General features: G+C 39.6%; 1 protein-coding gene across 9 annotated transcripts; it reads left to right on the top strand.

The window, feature by feature from the left end:
- The first annotated feature begins 13,412 nt into the window (after positions 1 to 13,412).
- Positions 13,413 to 20,236, top strand: THG1L (tRNA-histidine guanylyltransferase 1 like). 9 transcript variants are annotated; one of them, XM_067032001.1, is made up of 7 exons: positions 13,416 to 13,627; positions 14,419 to 14,595; positions 15,262 to 15,431; positions 16,254 to 16,342; positions 17,549 to 17,656; positions 18,723 to 18,904; positions 19,961 to 20,038. In XM_067032001.1, the coding sequence occupies exons 1-6, from the start codon at positions 13,437 to 13,439 to the stop codon at positions 18,882 to 18,884; spliced, it is 897 nt and encodes a 298-aa protein (XP_066888102.1). In that variant the 5' UTR covers positions 13,416 to 13,436; the 3' UTR covers positions 18,885 to 18,904; positions 19,961 to 20,038. The 9 variants fall into 9 exon arrangements, 8 of the variants coding, with proteins under 8 accessions (XP_058918940.1, XP_066888102.1, XP_066888104.1 ...); XR_010840291.1 differs by adding an exon at positions 18,209 to 18,382 and having other exon boundaries at positions 13,419 to 13,627; positions 18,723 to 20,236; XM_059062957.2 differs by having other exon boundaries at positions 13,413 to 13,627; positions 15,357 to 15,431; positions 18,723 to 20,236.
- Positions 20,237 to 20,525: the final 289 nt, after the last annotated feature.

Raw genomic sequence — 20,525 nt, 5'->3', positions numbered from 1 at the left:
TTACAAAACTGCCAAACTGCTTTGCAAAATGTATCATCTTACATTTCCACCTACAACATATGAGGGTCCCAGTTTCTCTACCTCTTCTCCAATATTTGGTGTCAAAAGCCTTTTAAGAGCTTACCTGGTGGCACAGTGGTTGAGAGTCCACCTGCCGATGCCGGGGACACGGGTTCGTGCCCTGGTCTGGGAAGATCCCACATAGGCCCGTGGACCATGGCCGCTGAGCCTGCGTGTCCGGAGCCTGTGCTCTGCAACGGGAGAGGCCACAACAGTGAGAGGCCCGCGTACCGCAAAAAAAAAAAAAAAAGTCTTTTAAATTTTATCCATTCTATATAGTATATATAGAATATATTATTGTAATAGTATATAATAGTAAATAATTGTGTTTTAAAACTACATTTCCACAGTGATGTTGAGCATCTCTTCATGTGCTTAGTTGCTATTCATATATCTTTATTGGCTAGTTCTGTTAAAGTTTCTTTTGCCTAGTATTTAGATTGTGTTGTTGATTTTCTTTTTTTCTTTTCTTTTTTTTTTTGTGGTACGCGGGCCTCTCACTGCTGTGGCCTCTCCCGTTGCGGAGCACAGGCTCCGGACGCGCAGGCTCAGCGGCCATGGCTCACGGGCCCAGCCGCTCCATGGCATGTGGGATCTTCCCGGACTGGGGCACGAACCCGCGTCCCCTGCATCGGCAGGCGGACTCTCAACCACTGCGCCACCAGGGAAGCCCGATTTTCTTATTTTTGATTTTTAAGGATTCTTAATATATTCTGGATATAAGTTCTTTATTAGATATATGTTTTGCAAATATTTTCTTCCAGTCTGTGGCTTGTCTTTTTGTTCTGCTTTTTTTTTCATTCTTAGTAGTGTCTTTTGAAGAGCAACATTTTTACCTTTGATGAAGTCTAATTTGTCAATATGCCATTGATTATATTTAAGAAATCACTGCCTAACCTAAGATTAAAGATTTTTCTCTCGTGATTTTCTCTAAAAGAGTTTAGTTTTAGTTCTTACATTTAGCACTATGATCCATTTCAAGTTAATTTTTATGCAAAGAAAGAACTAGTTCCTTACTTAACACCCTACAGTTGTTTCAGTACCATTTGTTGAAAAAACTATCCTTTTCCCATTGAATTACTTTAATACTTTTGTTGAAAATTAATTGACAATATATGCATGGCTTTATTTCTGAACTCCGTTCGGTTCCTCTGATCTATGCCTGTCTTTATGCTGATACCACATTGTCTTGATTACTATATCTTTATGGTAAATTTGGGGATTATGTCATATAAGTTCTCAAATTTAGCTCTTTTTCAAAATCATATTGGCTAGTCTTGATCCTTTAGATTTTCATGTAAATTTTAGTATCAGCTTATCAATTTTCACCAAAAACAAGCCTGCTGATTTAGGTAGCCTGCACTGGATCTATAGATCAATTTTGGAAAAATGGACTTCTAAGCAATATTGAGTCTTCAGTTTGCAGGCATGGGATATATGTCCATTTATTTCAGTCTTTAATTTTTCTTGACAATGTTGTATAATATTCAGTGTACAGTTCTGCACTTCTTTTGTTAACTTCACTCTAAATACTTTAATTTTGATGCTGTTATGAATGTAATTGTTTTCTTAATTTCATTTCTAGTTGGTTATGTATTGATTTTGTATTCATTGCCTTATTGCACTGGCTAGAAGCTCCAGTCTACTGTGGAATACAAGTGGTGAGAGTGGACATCTTTGCTTTGTACCTAGTGTCAGGAGAAAAGCAATGTCTTTTATGTTTAAGCATGATGTTAGTTGTAGGTTTTATGTAGCTGCCTTTTATCAAATTAAAGATGTTTCTTTCTCTTCTTTCCTGGTTTGTTGAGAGATTTATCATGAATGTTTGTTGCATTTTATCAAATGCTTTTTCTTTTTTTAAATTCACATCTAAATTTTTTCATTTTAAATTTACACAGTTGCAAATGATTTGATTTCTGATGTATTGTAAATATTGATATTTTATCGAAAGCTTTTTCTACATATTTTGAGATTGTCATATTCCCCTTTAGTCTAGGGGTCAGCAACATTTTCCAGTAAGGGCCATATAGTAAATATTTTTGGTTTTGTGAGCTATATGATCTTTGTTGCAACCGATCAACTCTGCTATTATAGAATGGAAGCAATTATAGAACACGTGTAAATGAGTGGGCATGATTGTTTTCCAATCAAACTTTATTTAAAAAAACAAAAGTCATGCCAGATTTGGTCTCTGAGTTGTGGTTTGCTGACCCCTGCTTTAGTCTGTTACTACTACATGTATTACATTAATTGATAGATGTTAAACTAGACTGCCTTAGTGGATACACCTACTTGGTCATAATGTATAATCTTTTTTATACAGTATTATACACAGTTACTATTCTTTTAAGAATTTTAGCATTTATATTCATGATGGATATTGGTCTGTAGTTTTCTTGTGATATCTTTGAAACTTTGGTGTCAGGGTAAAATGAGCTGGAAAATGTTCCATTCGCTTCTAGTTTTGAAAGGGTTTGTGTTGTATTGGTACTATCAATTCCTTAAATGTTGATAAAGTTCACCAGTAAAGCCATCTGGGCCTGGACTTTCCTTTGTAGGAAGAGTTTTTAGTAAGTCAAATAATTTAATGTCTTTATTTGATATAGGTCTATTCAGATTTTATATTTTTTCTCGAGTCAATTTGATAATTTCTGTCTATGAATTTGCCCATTTCAGCTAAGTTATCAAATTGTTGACATAAGGTTGTTCATAATATTTCTTCATAATCTTTTAAATTTCTGTAGAGTTCAGGATGTTTCCTTTTCATTCCTAATTTTGGTAATCTGTATCTTTTCTCTTTTTTCTTGGTCATTTTACTAAAGTTTTGTCAATTCCATAGGTCTTTTCAAAGAACCAACCATCAGTTTCACTGATTTTCTCTATTGTTCTGCTGTTTTTTTTCTTTTAATTTCTGCTATGGGCTCTATTATTTTGTTCATTCTACTCACTTGGGGTTTGATTTGCTCTTTTTTTTCTAACTTCTTAAGATGAAAGCTTAGTTAGTTGATTTTTTAAGTTATTGATTTTAAATCACTTCTTTTCTAATAGAAGCATTTAAAGCTGTAAGTTTCTCTCTATGCACCGCTTTACCTGCTTTCCATTACTTTTCCTATGGCATGATTTTTTTTTTTTTTTTTTTGCGGCATGCGGGCCTCTCACTGTTGTGGCCTCTCCCGTTGCGGAGCACAGGCTCCGGACGCGCAGACTCAGCGGCCATGGCTCACGGGCCCAGCCACTCCGCGGCATGTGGGATCTTCCCGGACCAGGGCACGAACCCGCGTCCCCTGCATCGGCAGGCGGACTCTCAACCACTGCGCCACCAGGGAAGCCCGCTATGGCATGATTTTGTGTTCATTCATCTCTGGTGATTTCTTCTTTGACCTATGATTTATTTAGAAGCGTACTGTTTAATTTCCAACTGTACGGAGATGTTCCAGATTTCCTTCTGCTCTTTATTTCTAATTTAATTCGACTGTGGTCAAAGAACATTCTTTGTATGATTTCAGTCCTTATAAATGTATTGTGACTTGTTCTATCACCTTGCATATGGTCTATTCTATAGAATGTTTCATGTGTACTTGAGAAGAAAGTATATTCTACTGTTGTTGGGTAGAGCATTCTAGCTGTTTAATAATATTCAAGTATTCTGTATACTTTCTGATTTGCTCTTGTCATCTCTATTAGTATTATCAATTATTGAGAGAGAAATATTGAAATATCAACTATAGTTGATGAATGGTCTATTTCTCCTTTGATTTTGTCAAATTTTGCTTCACATATTTTGGGGCTCTCTTGTTAGGTGCAAGTATATTAGTAATTGTTGTAACTTTTTGATGAATTGACCTTTTTGTCATTATGAAATATCCCTCTCTGTCTCTAGCAATATTTTTGTTATTAAAATCTATTTTAGGGCTTCCCTGGTGGCGCAGTCGTTAAGAATCCGCCTGCTAATGCAGGGGACATGGTTTCGAGCCCTGGTCTGGGAAGATCCCACATGCCATGGAGCAACTGGGCCCATGAGCCACAACTACTGAGCCTGCATGTCTGGAGCCTGGGCTCCGCAACAAGAGAGGCTGCAACAGTGAGAGGCCCGCACACTGCGATGAAGAGTGGCCCCCGCTATCTGCAACTAGAGAAAGCCCTTGCACAGAAACGAAGACCCAACACAGCCAAAAATAAATAAATTAATTAATTTTTTAAAAATCTATTTTAATATAGCCTCTCCAGTTTTCTTATGGTTACTGTTTGCTTGGTATACCTTTCCCCATCCTATTACATTTGCTGTGTTGTATTTTAAATATAAAGTATTTCTCCTGTAAACAGAATATGCTTTTAAATCCCATCTGATTGTTTTGCTTATTAATTAGAGTTTTTAGTCCAGTACAATTTAATGTAATTATTGATATGCTTAGAATTGTGTCTGTTGTCCTGGAATTTGTTTTCTCTGTGCTTTTGGTTCTTTGGTTTCTCCTATACTGCTTTCCTTTAGTTATACAAATATTTTTAGCTTACAATTTTAATTCCTCTGTTGATTTTTTTAGATGAGTTTATGAGGTTTAGTGTGTGTGTATGAGAGTATATGTGTGCATACACACGTGCATACTCTTTAGATTACAATATTCATCTTTAACCTATCACAGTCTTCTACAGTCTTCCTATACTGACTTGATTCTGATAAAATATTGCAACATTTTGCCAGTAGAACTCCATTTCCTCCTCCTTCCTTTATGCTATTATTATAATATATATTATGGCTATATATATTATAAACCAAATAATAGAGTAATATATTTATTACCTTAAACAAACTTGTGGTTTTCAAAGAAAATAAGAGAAAAATTATGTAGTCTTTTATATTTACCCACACATTTATTATTTCCCACGTTCTTCTTTCCTTCCCACAGATCCAAGTTATTGTCAAGCATCATTTCCTTTAGTATTTTTTGGAAGGCATGTCTGCTAGCAACAACTTCTCTCATTTTGTTTATCTGCAAATATTTTTATTTCACCTTCATCTTTGAAGGTTAGTTTAATTGGATGTAGAATTTATAGTTGACTTGTTTTTCTTTCAACACCTTGAATATGTCATTCCACTACACTCTTGTTTCTGAGGAGTCAGTCAGTAATTATACTTTTGTTTTTTCCATACATAGTGAGTCATTTTTCTTTTGCAGCTTTCACAGTTTTCTCTTTGTTTTTGGTTTTCAGGTGTCTGAGTGTAATAAGTGTAGCTGTGGTTCTCTTTATTTTTATCCTACTTGGGATTTGTTGAGATTTGGATTGTATGTTTTGTTTTCTCTTAAATCATATTTGGAAAAGTTTAACCAGTATTTCTTCATGTATTTTTTCCTACCCATTGGCTTTCTCTTCTCCTTTGGGGACTCCCATTAACACATGTTGGGACCCTTACCATTATCCTGTAAGTCTCTGATGCTCTGTTCATTTTTTTTCAGTCCTTTTTATCTCTATTCTTTGGATTAGATCATTTCTGTTGATCCAATCTAATCTTCAGGCTTGCTGATTCTTTTTTTTTTCTTTTTTTTTCTTTTTTTTTTTTAAAGGAAGTCTAATTGATACAGTAGTTTTTTTTTTTTGTTTTTTTTTTTTTTGTGATACGCGGGCCTCTCACTGTTGTGGCCTCTCCCGTTGCGGAGCACAGGCTCCGGATGCACAGGCCCAGCGGCCATGGCTCACGGACCCAGCCGCTTGGCGGCATGTGGGATCTTCCCGGACCGGGGCACGAACCCGTGTCCCCTGCATCGGCAGGCGGACTCTCAACCACTGCGCCACCAGGGAAGCCCCAGGCTTGCTGATTCTTTCTTCAGCCATCTCAATTCTACTTTTGAGGTGTCCAGTGAAATTTTCATTTTAATTGTAATACTTTTTAACTCTAGAAGTTCAAATTTTAATAACTTCTAGTTATTGATTTCCTATTTATTATCATACTTTTCTATAATTCTTTGAACATATTCTTAATAGCTTCTTTGAAGTTTTTACCTGCTAAATTCAATATCTGAACCCCACTCACACACAGTAAGTTTCTATTCACAGAAAGCTATCTTTCGATTTGCTAATGGGTCGGATAGACTCTTGCTCTCTTATCTCTCATGGAAGGGCATCAATAATAATTGTCAAATAACATAAAATATTAATTTCAGTAGTTGGTTCCTTGACAGTTTATATAAGGCAAAGCACAAAGTGTTATTTATTTATTTACTTAATGATGGAAATCTATCTGCCATCAGATTCCTTGTAGTGTTCAGAACTTCACAATGTGAACTTATTTGGAAATAGGATCTTTGGAGATTTAATTACTTAACAAGTGAGATGAAATCATACTGGATTTGGGTGAACCTTAAATCCAATGACTTGTGTCATAATAAGAGGAGAGGACACAGAGAAGATGATATAAAGATGGAGGCAGAGGGCTTCCCTTGTGGCGCAGTGGTTGAGAGTCTGCCTGCCGATGTAGGGGACATGGGTTCATGCCCTGGTCGGGGAAGATCCCACATGCCGCAGAGCGGCTAGGCCCGTGAACCATGGCCGCTGAGCCTGCGCGTCCAGAGCCTGTGCTCCGCAACGGGAGAGGCCACACAGTGAGAGTCCCACGTACCGCAAAAGAAAAAATAAAAAAGATGGAGGCAGAGATTGGAGGGATACATTTACAAGCCAAGAAATGTCAAGGATTGCTGAGAGCCACCAGTAGCTAGGAAGAGGCATTGAACAGATTTTCCCTCAGAGCTTCCAGAAGGAATCAGTCTTGATTTGAATGTGCTAGTCTCCAGAACTGTGAGAGAATAAATGTTGTTTTAAGCCACCTAGTTGGTGATACTTTGTTATAACAACCCATGGAAACTAATATATTCCATATTCTTTTCTTAATGGATAACGTGTTACAGAAAGTTCTGGGATTAGTTCTTTTCCATTGACTAAGGAAAGTCTAGAGGAGAATTTCCATTCACTGAGTGATTTATTCATGCAGTAAATATTTCCTGAACCCCTAGAATGTGAAAAGCTCTGTGCTAGGCACTAGGAATATAACAGGGAATTAGACAAATGATTCCTCTTCCCTTACACAACTTACCTTTTTAAAAGAAATTTTAAATTCATACCAAAACTGTTCAGGGTCACAACAGTGTCCTCAAAGAAGGTTACTTAAAATGAATCCAATAAAATTTCACAATTTGTGAAACACAAAAGACCCTGAATAGCCAAAGCAATCTTGAGAACGAAAAACGGAGCTGGAAGAATCAGGCTCCCTGACTTCAGACTATACTACAAGGCTACAGTAATCAAGACAGTATGGTACTGGCACAAAAATAGAAATATAGATCAATGGAACAGGAAAGAAAGCCCAGAGATAAACCCATGCACATATGGTCACCATATCTTTGATAAAGGAGGCAAGAATATACAGTGGAGAAAAGACAGCCTCTTCAATAAGTGGTGCTGGGAAAGCTGGACAGCTACCTGTAAAAGTATGAAATTAGAACACTCCCTAACACCACACAGAAAAATAAACTCAAAATGGGTTAAAGACCTAAGTGTAAGGCCAGACACTATCAAAGTCTTAGAGGAAAACATAGGCAGAACACTCTATGATATAAATCACAGCAAGATCCTTTTTGACCCATCTCCTAGAGAAATGGAAATAAAAACACAAACAAATGGGACCTAATGAAACTTAAAAGCTTTTGCACAGCAAAGGATACCATAAACAAGACCAAAAGACAACCCTCAGAATGGGAGAAAATATTTGCAAATGAAGCAACTGACAAAAGATCAATATCCGAAATTTATAAGCAACTCATGCAGCTCAATAACAAAAAAACAAACAACCCAATCCAAAAATGGGCAGAAGAACTAAGTAGACATTTCTCCAAAGAAGATATGCAGATTGCCAACAAACACATGAAAGAATGCTCAACATCATTAATCATTAGAGAAATGCAAATCAAAACTACAATGAGGTATCATCTCACACCAGTCAGATTGGCCATCATCAAAAACTCTAGAAACAATAAATGCTGGAGAGGGTCTGGAGAAAAGGGAACACTTGCACTGCTGGTGAGAATGCAAATTGATACAGCCACTATGGAGAACAGTATGGAGGTTCCTTAAAAAACTAAAAATAGAACTACTATATGACCCAGCAATCCCACTACTGGGCATATACCCTGAGAAAACCATAATTCAAAAAGAGTCATGTACCAAAATGTTCATTGCAGCTCTATTTACAATAGCCAGGACATGGAAGCAACCTAAGTGTCCATCAACAGATGAATGGATAAGGAAGATGTGGCACATATATACAATGGAATATTACTCAGCCATAAAAAGAAATGAAACTGAGTTATTTGTAATGAGGTGGATAGGCCTGGAGTCTGTCATACAGAGTGAAGTAAGTCAGAAGGAGAAAAACAAATACCGTATGCTAACACATATATATGGAATCTAAGAAAAAAAAAATGTCATGAAGAGATTAGTGGTAGGACGTAATAAAACACAGACCTACTAGAGCATGGACTTGAGGATATGGGGAGGGGGAAGGGTAAGCAGTGACGAAGTGAGAGAGTGGCATGGACATATATACACTACCAAATGTAAATTAGATAGCTAGTGGGAAGCAGCCACATAGCACAGGGAGATCAGCTCTGTGCTTTGTGACCACCTAGAGGGGTGGGACAGGGAGGGTGGGACAGGGAGGGAGGGAGGGAGAGAGACGCAAGAGGGAAGAGATATGGGAACATATGTATATGTATAAATGATTCACTTTGTTGTAAAGGAGAAACTAACACACCATTGTAAAACAGTTATACTCCAATAAAGATGTTTAAAAAAACATTAAAATTCAATGACTCTAGGAACATGCAGAGTAAGCTATCTTTTGACCTTATCATTCAGATCTCAATTTAAGTATTACTTCCTCAGGGGAAACTTCACCGTTCATCCCCAGTCCCCCAATCATTGCAGGGTCTCCAACCTGTTTCACAACACTTAACACAATTCTAGTTTAATGGCTACTTGTGAAACTCTTGTTTAATGTCTGTCTCCATCCTTGGCCATGAACTCCATTCTGCAGGCACCATGGCTGCATTGTTTGCTGTTGCATCCTGTTGTGCATGGTATATAGTAGGAAATTAAGAAACATTTGTTCAATGAATGAGTAAATTCATGAGATTAAGTGGAACAAGGTCAAATGGACTAGGAAACATACATCTAATTTCCCCTTTCTGTTCTCCTAATTATTATTATTTTTTTTTGTGGTACGCAGGCCTCTCACTGTTGTGGCCTGTCCCGTTGCGGAGCACAGGCTCCGGATGCGCAGGCTCAGCAGCCATGGCTCACGGGCCCAGCCGCTCCGCGGCATGTGGGATCTTCCCAGACCGGGTCACGAACCCGTGTCCCCTGTATCGGCAGGCGGATTCTCAACCACTGCGCCACCAGGGAAGCCCTGTTCTCCTAATTTTTTTAAAAAATATTTATTTATTTATTTGGCTGCGTCGGATCTTAGTTGCACGCACGCTCAGTAGTTGCAGTACATGGGCTTAGTTACCCCGCCCGTAGCATGTGGGATCTTAGTTCCCTGACCAAGGATCGAACCCGCGTCCCCTGCTTTGGAAGGCAGATTCTTAACCACTGGACCACCCTCTCCTAATATTTTTTTCCAAGCCCTCCAGCGACCACGTCCTCATGACTTACGGAACTGCTGCTAAGTAAAGAAAGAATGGGTAGTTGACTAAGCATGTTCTTTTAAGGACACACAATCAATGACTATTCAGAAATAAAATCCATTCACTCTGACCTACGCAAGCTACATCTCAAAAATTCAGAATAAATGTATTATGGAAATTACAAGATGTGTAATCATTAATTTACTCTAGAATAATAGTTCTAAATTTTATACCTGTGTACGTCCTAGTACGTCCTAATGCTTCTCTCTGCCTCAAGACTGTGACAGAACTAGGCAGTTCGTTCCTGGAAGCATATGCATTACTCCCAGCCACAAATTTGATTACAGTGGTTCAGAGCAGGGATGGAGACTTTAGAGACAAATTACTCCTTCTTACCCGCCTCCACCCTAAATTTCATTTACATAATGCAGTTCTTAGTATAAATAAAATGAGTCAGCATCGGGGAAGACAAACTGAAACATGACTTCCATACCAAAGGCAACTTTTCTTTCTGTCAGTCTTAGTGAGTAAATTATCTTCTAAGTAATAGAATTTTTGAAAAATAGAGGTCAGCATGCAGTTAGGTCATAAATATCTATATGCAGAATTTTTTTTTAACTTTTAATTTTGGTAAAATACACATAACAAAAAAATTTACCATTTTAACCATTTTTAAGTACGGTTCAGGGGTGTAAGTATATTCACATTATTCTGCACCCATTCCCCAGGCCTCTTTTCATCTTACAAAATAGAAATTCTATACTCATCAACAACTCCCCTTCCCCCACTGCCCCCATCCCCTAGCAACCATCATTCTACTTTCTGTCTGTATGAATTTCACTTCTCTAAGCACCTCATCAAGTTTCCAGAATCATACAGTATTTGTCTTTTTGTGAAAAGTGTCCCCTCCCTCAAAGCCCCAGTGCAGGCCAGGCCTCTTACTTGAAAGGGCTTGGAGTGGGAGGTCCAGGGTCTGCTCTTTCACTCTGCTCCCACTCCAACAATCTGGAAAGAGGTGGGAGGCACATTCTGGTTCTGAGATTCTCTGCATCACTCCCCTCTTTTCAAGGCTTAATTCCGATTGAGGGCTGAACTAGGGTGTAGACAAGGCAGTGGCCTTCTAAGGCTGGGTGATGGGAAGTCCTCTCTTCCTGGGTTGGCATGGTGCCTGGGGCCATGGTTTTAGCACCAGCGTGATCCTCCAAGGATCCCTTGAAGAGAAGCAGCCATAGCTCCCTTTCGCCCTTCTAGCTCTGTCTGTCTCCATATCCTCTCCAGGAGGCCACTTGCCCAGTGGCCCCAGGGGAAACTCCCAGCTCCTGCCCCCCATCAACCTCTGAGATCCTTCTCATGGGACTAATAATGATCTCTTCTAGGCCCCCAAAGCTGAGGGGGACTGCAGTGAGGTATCCCCATCCTTTCCTCAGCTACTCCACATCACTGCTCCTTCTCATCTACTGGGCTAGGCTGCTCCAGAAAGCTCCAAGTGGTTTGATATGATTTCAGATTCACTTGTTCACGACTAAAGTGAAGTTGTTTCAATCCACTTGTTTATGGCAAAGGCAAAAAAAGAGTTGTTTTTAGAAATAAAGTTGTTTTGGGCTTCCCTGGTGGCGCACTGGTTTAGAATCCGCCTGCCAATGCAGGGGACACGGGTTTGAGCCCTGGTCCAGGGCGATCCCACATGCTGTGGAGCAGCTAAGCCTGTGCACCGCAACTACTGAGCCTACGCTCTAGAGACGAGCCACAACACTGAGCCCGCATGCCTAGAGCCCGTGCTCCGCAACAAGGGAAGCCACTGCAGTGGGAAGCCTGTGCACCGCAACAAAGAGTAGCCCTGGCTCGCTGCAACTAAAGAAAACCCACGCGCAGCAACAAAGACACAACGCAGCCATAAATAAATAAATTTAAGACTTTTTTTTTTTTTGCGGTACGTGGGCCTCTCACTGTCGTGGCCTCTCCCGTTGCGGAGCACAGGCTCTGGACGTGCAGGCTCAGCGGCCATGGCTCACGGGCCCAGCCGCTCCGCGGCACGTGGGATCTTCCCAAACCGGGGCACGAACCCGTGTCCTCTGCATCGGCAGGCGGATTCTCAACCACTGCGCCACCAGGGAAGCCCCAAGACCCTTTTAAAAAAAAGTAAAGAAATAAAGTTGTTTTGCTATAAGAATAAAGTAAGTTGTGTCAGGATGTCATTATCTCATCTGTTGTCATCGATAAGCACCCAGCAGTTCAACTGCTGAGGGGCCCCACTGGGGGCTTATCAATAAAAACAGACTAAGAAGCAACTGTGGTGAGAAGTTTGTGAGGACTATCCGAGAGTTTTGACCTGGGCAAGGCGACTCTTTGCTGACTTAACAGCTCTCTGAAGACCCTTGGAACATAAGCTTCTTTTGGTAAAAGTGACTCTTTTACCAGCACTGGTGAAAGCTGTGCAGGGACCCAGCAAAGACCCTATTACACCTCAACACTAGGCTTCATTCCCTAACAACATACTCTAGCAACAGGGGACTTTCCACTTTCCTTTAGCTGGCAGCTAGACATCAACTTGTGGTTGGCTAAGCCAAGTCTCCCTAGAACAAACCACATAGGAAAGATACACCTCAACTGAATTTGGACTTTCTCTTATCTCCCCTTGCCTGGAACAATAGTGTAAGCAATCTATCATCTGCAGTATGTTATTTCTTTATTGGCTTATTAAGAGACTTATCCATTATGCTATTGGCTTGTGAAATTATAATTCCCACAGTGAACCTATAGTAAATAAAATATTAGCAAAGACACTCTCAGTCTCTGAGCATAATTTGCCCCAAAACAAAACACATCTCTATCTCTATGTTCATCTTTGTCTCTATTTCTATATCTCTCCCTGAATGGATATGCAAGAAACTGGTAACAGTGATTGCTTAAAGTAAGGAGTTAGGAGTCAGTGAGAGATTTACTTTTCACCATATATACTTTTATATTGTTTAATGATATTTTCTTGAGGGATATATATATGAAGGTAATGAATTCAAAAGAGCTTTATAAATCATACAGCATCGTACAAATATGAGGGTTTTACTGTTACTAGTATCTAACAGTAACAAGATCTCAAGCACTGGGTCTTTGTGAAAAAGTTGAAGGACTTCATTTAGTACTACGTATGTTAGAATGAGTCCTTTTAATTAATTTATTTATTTTAAGTCACTCTTTGAAATATTTAATGACCTTGGCAAATACTCGAGGTGAGTGGAAAAAATATAAAAATTGTGCAGGTGTCTGATTCCAATTTTGTGTATTCCTGTGTAAACATACATATACAAAAAGAGCCCGTAAGGAACCATCCACAGTGCTTTGACGGGGAGAGGGGAGACATGAAGTGTTAATTTTCTTAATCATATTTTTCGATATATCCCACATTTTCTACAACAAATTAACAAATGCTATTTGGAAAGAAAAAAAAATCACAAACCTTCAAACTTGGCCAGAAATGAATTTTTTAAAATTTCGTTAGAATGATTTGTTGCAGGACGGAAGGAGACAAGCGAGCAACCATGAGTAGTGCTAAGAAGGGAACCCTCCTCCCAGGCCCGGAAGTCCATTAAGAACTACAAGGAGAGGCGAGAGAGATGCTGCCCTCCACTACGGCTAGAGCGACGCTGAGAGCACACAGGAACTTCCGGGGCGGAGCTCTCTGGTGATTTCATTTCCGTTTGGGAAATGTGGGTTGCTGGCCCAGTGAAAGTTCGCGTTTGCTTGGCTTCTATTTCCGTCACTTTGAGACGGTGCTTCAAATTGGGAGCGGCAATGGCAAAGAGCAAGTTCGAGTACGTGCGGGACTTCGAGGCTGACGACACGTGTCTTGCCCACTGCTGGGTGGTGGTGCGGCTGGACGGCAGGAATTTCCATCGGTGAGCGAGCTGGGCTCAGGGCTGCGTGGTTCTCCAGTGCTTCCAGAGAATGCGACACATTTGTCGCAGCCCCTAGCTCATGGTTACCGGGGTAACTCGCGCGGCACTGAGCATCACCCTGCGGGCTGGCTGCAACCGGCTTGAGCGCGAGCTAGGTGGGGACACGGTGCTCCCCTAGTGAGGAGCTGGCTTGGGTGTCCATTAGCAAGACTGTGGTCGAAAAAGTCACTCTCGGGCCCATTATTTCAGCTCTCCAACAAATTGACAAGCTATTTTGGTAGGTATCTTTGAGGGCTGACTGTTTAGCGGCCCGTTTTGGCCTTGCTGTGGGCAACTATGTTGTTTCATTATAAGTAGCAGGACACATGGACTGGATTCAGGAGGGAAAAAGAAAAAAAAGTGTAGCAGGAAGATGGGAATTTAAATCTTAAAAAGTGTTACTTTAGTAGTGATTATTGTAGTTAACATTTATTGAGCACTTTCAAGGAGCCAGGCATAGTTATATTTGTTATCTCCCTCTCATCTTCAGGAGAATCCTTATGAAGTAACTTTATCCCCATTCCCCTGAAAAGGGAATGGAGGCTTAGTATTTATGTTCCTTTTTCTCAGTTGGTTAGAGCAAGAAAAACTAGAGTTCTTAACGAAATGGATCAGGTTGTGGCTACTGGAATGTCTGGACTCACACCACTATTACAGTATGTTCCTCTTTGAATAGTCTCTTTGATCTGTGGTATTAATGACAAGCTTTCTTCCACCCATACCCTTTTCCCGCTTCTTTTTCCCTTATGAAGTTTTGCTGAGAAGCACAACTTTACAAAACCTAATGACAGCCGTGCTCTCCATCTAATGACTAAATGTGCCCAAACCGTAATGGAAGAACTGGAGGATATTGTGATTGCATATGGACAGAGTGATGAGTACAGCTTTGTGTTCAAGCGGAAAAGCAATTGGTTTAAAAGAAGAGCCAGGTAATTTTGTGGCCTAGCTCCTTCAGAATATTTCCTACCAGCATTTGGCTTCTGCTTGTCTTAATCACAGACTTACAGACTGTAGTATTTGCAGCTGCAGAATGTATGTATATAACAGGTTAGACTATTGTACTTCCATCTGATACCTGAGCATTCTGTATACCTCTTTAATTTTTTCTCTCTATTCGCCATCACCTTAGCTTCTAGACTGATCTGACATTGAACATTAAGACTAGAAACAGAAACTAAAATTTTAGCTAAGGAGGATCTCAGTACAAATTAGACAAATCTGATATTTGATTTGGCAGTATTTTGAAAGTCTCACAGGAAACAGATCATGTAATGAATTGGGGTGTTTTTAAAACAATGGTTCCCCTCCTTCCAAGACTTGAAAAAAAACCTCTTGAACCATAAATTCACGTCACATGCTATGGAAGAACGTTTGACATTAGTAAATTACTTATAGGACTAGAAGGAGAGACAGGCTGCTTTTAAAATATATAACTGAAATACTAAAATAGTTTTTCTTGACCCATGGCATCTTATCTCTTAGCTCGCTGGACAGTTTGTGTTATCTCTCTGTTACACCCACAGACCCTGTCTTGGTGTTGAATTAATATCATGTATTTTCTCTTTTCTTGCTCCACCCACTGTGCCTTTTGCAAGTAAGTTTATGACTCACGTGGTCTCCCAGTTCGCCTCCAGCTATGTGTTTTACTGGCGGGATTACTTTGAGGACCAGCCCCTTCTGTATCCCCCAGGCTTTGATGGAAGAGTCGTGGTGTATCCTAGCAACCAGACTTTAAAGGACTATCTCAGCTGGCGGCAAGCAGATTGTAAGTGAAACCAAATAAACAGATGTAGTTAAACTACTGATTCTTTATATTAGAGATGATGATCTGATACATTTTTGGCCCATGTATTTTGTTTGGAATGCAGTATTTCAAGTTTCTAAAATAAGTTGAAAATACTTGAAAAATTGGAAGGTTTTATGTAAATACTACTTATTTCCAACTTTTTTTTTTTTTGAAAAATCAGGTCTGGCAATAGTGGGTCTGTATTCCCACTTAGTATTGGTCAGAACCTGCGTAGTGACTGCTGCCTTTATACACACAGACACACACACACACACACACACATAAATACACACACGCAGGCACACATTCATGCACATAGGAGCCAGTGTGCCTCAGCCTCTGCCATTCCCCGTTGTTCCCCCGGGAACTCTGCTTTACACACCTGTGTTTGTGCTGGCTTCAGTGGGTATTCAAGTTGTGACCCTTCCTTACGTGACTATGGTGAAATGTTTGTGAGACTTATTCATTTGGTGTGTCTTGATTTTGCCAGAAGAACTGGAAGAGAGTTGGGAATAATATAAATCAAATAACTTGGAAAGTATTCCTTAGCTTAATGCACAAGTTAACAGATTTGTGTAAAGCACAACTGAAATGACAGGATAAAACTGTTAGGAAATAAGTTTTTTCTGCTTGACCACTGCCCCCTGTGTTCCCTGTGTATGGCTTTGCACAAGTAATTATATGTCTCTGTGGTCTCTTTACTTTAAGGAGGAGAGAGGTGGGGTTCCAGTACTCTTTGAAGGGTGAATATTGAATAAAGATTCTATGTGCATACACAGTGCCACTATGTTTTCTTAACAGGTCACATCAATAATCTTTATAATACAGTTTTCTGGGCACTTGTACAGCAGTCTGGATTAACACCAATACAAGCCCAAGAGAGATTACAGGTATAAAGATCTTACTGCATTAATACTTTAAGGGGGACAGTTTATGCTCTCTCATGACATTTGGCCTTCTTTTTAATCTCTTAAATTTTTACAGTTTTGTTTTGAAAAGATACAAAGATCATACTAGTAGCAGGTCTGCTGCTTGCTTGCTTTGTGACTGTGGATAAGTTGTTACTACTCCCTGAGCCTCAGTGTCCTCAGCTGGAAAATGGAATTAATGGCTCTACACTACCACATGGTAATGCTTAGCTGGAGCTGTGTATAGGCTGCCCCCTATAAAGGGCACATGCTCTTCTTTTTTTGTCAGCCCCACCTGGCTGCTTCATGATTGTCAATCCCTGCTGGGGACCTGGAGTTTCTTGGGGTTAGGACTTCTGTATATCATTAAGAGTTTAGGCTCTGGGGGTCAAATAATTGTACTCAGAGGCTTTTGTTTAGTTTTACCATCTCTGCCTTAGTTTTTAATAGGTAAAATGTAGAAAATAGTAGTTCCTACCTCATAGGTTTCTGGTGAGAATTAAACGGCATGATGCATGTAAAACACATAAAGGCTAGTACAGAGCACACTGTAAGTACTTAATAAATACTGACTTGTATTATTAGATGACCATGCTACTTGTAGGAAAACTAACCGTGAAATGAGATGATGTGTTGTATTAACTCCTAATACAATGCCTGGGATGTTATAATGACAGAGTAAATGGTTGTCATTATTAACAATAATGATAAAGTTGTATATGTAGCAATAATAGGAAGACTGGTAGATCTAGCCAGAGTTTGGAAGTGCTGAGATCAGATTTTGATTCTTATATGAATAAGAGCATTTTTGGCCTTGGAAAATTTATATAATCTTTCTAAGCTTCAGAGCTCTCATCTCTAAAATGGAGATGGTTATGAGGGTCAAATAATACAAAAGCTGTCTAGTACAGAATTGGTACTCTTACTATTAGTTCCTCTCACCCCATCGCATTCGTGACTTGTAAAGCCAGTTATTTGCTACAAAAGAGAATTTTATGAATTTTGATATTTAAATAAGATTTGAACTGCTTTTAAAATAAAAATTCATTAACACCTATATGATGTTTGATGAAATGCTTCCACTTCTTGATTTGTTGTGGAAGTTTAGATAGAGAGTAGAATGGATAGGTGGGGTTAGGGGAGAGAAAAGACCTACAAAGCTTTTTATATCTGTTTTTATTTCTTCAGGGAACTCTTACAGCAGACAAGAATGAGATTTTATTTTCCGAATTCAACATCAACTACAATAATGAGCCACTGATGTATAGGAAGGGAACTGTGTTGATATGGCAGAAGGTAATGCTGTTATGTCTGAGGAAAAACAGAGGTCAGAAGGAAAGCCTGTGCCCATCTCAGGCTTTGTCTTGCCTGCTGCCTGTATTCTGATGTGACTCCAGTCACTAGCACAAATTAGACCCTTTCCAAAATAAGATGCTATAGATTATTATTATGGATGCTTGTTTTGTTAGTTTGTCAGTGAAGGTTGTGATCTGGACTCCCCCATTCTGTAAGTAGAATCACAGAATTTTAGAATTACTGCACTTATTTTTCCATGTCATGAGCTCTCCCCAAATCTAATCAACCCCCTTTAAACAGGTATAGTACAGATATGAGAATTTTTGCATTCAGAGAACATTTAAAAAAATAATTTCTCCCACACTGGATAATTACATTAAATGGTCCATCCATCCCATGAGAACTATAATACGAGGAACTGATGTTATATGTGAGGGTTCTGTCCCTTGCAGAATGTTTGAGGGCTTCCCTAGACATTCATACTTTACTTAATATTCTGTCTGTGCATTCACCTATATCCTTAATTCTACCAATATTTTTGCTCTGTTCCAGCTCCTGGGCATAATGAAGTCTCTAAATTTATTTCCTTCTGTCTAAAGTATTTTTTTCTGAAATGAATGTTTTCAAGTATTAAGGGGTATTAGGTATCCCACTGGCAGCTTCAGCTCTTTTATTAGTATTTTTAAAACATTTGTTTGGCACAGACTCGGATCCTTCTTAATGCAGGTGGGAGAGCAGAAATGTCTTTAATTTTATGGTTATTGCTAACAAGGAACATAGAATTCCTTCTTTGTTCCTAAGGCCTCCTTTCAAAATATAGCCACAAAACTTTTTTTTTTTTTTTTTTGCAACATAACTTCTTAAAAAAGTATTTTAGTTGTAAAGAAATTCATGTATGGTGAGAGATAGACATATATCTCTGATATATATATGTATATATATATGCCTGAAAATATGTATTTGTCAGAAGGATATAAAGAAAAAAAATAAACTTCCCCCACTTCTCCCTCTTCTCTCCCAAACCCACTCTCTAGTTAATGTGTCAATATTTTAACTTTACCTATAGGTGGATGAAGTCACAACAAAAGAAGTTAGGTTGCCAGCAGAAATGGAAGGAAAAAAGATGGTGGTGACCCGGACCAGGACTAAGGCGGTGCCCTTACACTGCGATATCATTGGGGATGCTTTCTGGAAGGAACATCCAGAAATCCTAGATGAAGACAGCTGACCCTTTGCTTTTCAGTACTGGTGTGCTTGACCATGCAGGGTCCCCCAAGTCTCCTGGCCTTAGGTGGCCCTAGCATCTGTGCCATGCAGAACAGTGTCCTGGGAGTGACATGACTCTAGTTGGGAGGGGAACAGAGAAAGAAAGAATGGATGTGGGTGGTGTATCTTGTTCCGCTTTAAGTGGAACACCTATTTTTCAGTGTTGAAACATGGTTCCTTTGGTAGAAGTGCAGTTTTTAAAAAATCGTACTATTTTTATAAAGCAAGAACTATTTTATGCCTTGCAAAATGAATCATTTTTAGATTGTGGCATAAGTCTTATAAAAACTTGTCAAGCTCTTTTCACCTGTGATAGAAGATGAGCCCAAACTTTACTCTCGCCCACTTGTTCTTAAGCACAGCATCCAGTGACCTTGGTCACCTTTCCCACCTATCTACTTGCATTCATTTTTGGCAGATCTGGAGTTAATATGGGTTGATGCCTGACCGATGCCCTGAATTCAGGAATTCCAGGGCAAACTTAGGGCTTTGTGCCTATCTCCAGATTGGCAACTTGAGCTGAACAAATGAGTTGTAGTTTGCATGTCCATGTGTAAACATTCCCTAGATTGATTTTGTGGAGTTGGCAGCTTGATCATCATGATCATCTTGCCAGGGGCAATGATTACACGGCCACTTAACCTCTTTCTAAGAAGAAAGAGAATTGCCTGTTTATGTGGGAGAAAGAAAACGCGAGAATGAATGAATGAGGAGGAAGAAACATTTACTCTGTCTTCTAGACACTTCAGTTTTGAAAGTCACCTTCCTGTGGACTTCCTGAAAAAGATTCTCAGGTAGCCTCTGTATAATCAGAACAATGACATTTGAGTTGGAGAACAGAGGGACCAACCCGCATCTTGGGGTCACAGGTAGCAGGTGGCAGAGGAGTCCTAATAGTTCTCCGTGCCGACGGGCAAGTGGAGTTGGGTGAGGAGCAGCAGGAACTGCAGGTTGCCAAGCCATTGGCCTCTCAAGGGGGGAGGCAGTGGGGACAGGTGGTAGAGAACTCACATCTCCTGTCCTTGTTTCATGTTTCAGAGGAAGAAGATTAATTTGGCTCTATAAAGAATTAAGAGACAGCCCACATCCCAGTGCCTGGTCTTGCATTGTAGAATTTACAGCCAAGAAGAAAATGTATTTTTGAAAGGGCAACGGCTGGTCTCATCCCTCACCAATTGACACCCCATCTGTCAATGCCTTTTTTTCCCTTCCTGTTCTTTTCACTTCATGGGAATAGGAGGCATGGCTCATGTTTGGTAATTGATAAAATGTCTTTGAGAGAAAAAAATAAAGGTTTCAACTCCCTTGGCCTAATTTTTCATTTGTTTTTTTCATACAAATGCAGTATATGAGTCCAACTTTCATGTGTGTGTGTCTTTACATAAGCCAGGCTCACATCCCTTCCTCACAGTGGCGGTTCACAGACTTCTGGATGCAACAAATTTACTTGAAATACTCATTTAAAATGGTTCTAAGCTTTCCCCATGAAGATTTTGGGGTTCAAAGGCTTTTGGTGGATAATGGTCAATGTACCACACTTTGTGTAACAAGGCCCAAATATGATATACGTAGGCTAGTACACTGTGATAGGCCAAGTAAGGCG

This window comes from Kogia breviceps, chromosome 4, assembly GCF_026419965.1.
Source record: "Kogia breviceps isolate mKogBre1 chromosome 4, mKogBre1 haplotype 1, whole genome shotgun sequence".
Lineage (NCBI taxonomy): Eukaryota > Metazoa > Chordata > Mammalia > Artiodactyla > Physeteridae > Kogia > Kogia breviceps.
Note: the sequence above shows the minus strand (reverse complement) of the source record. Positions and strands in the feature narration are given on the sequence as shown.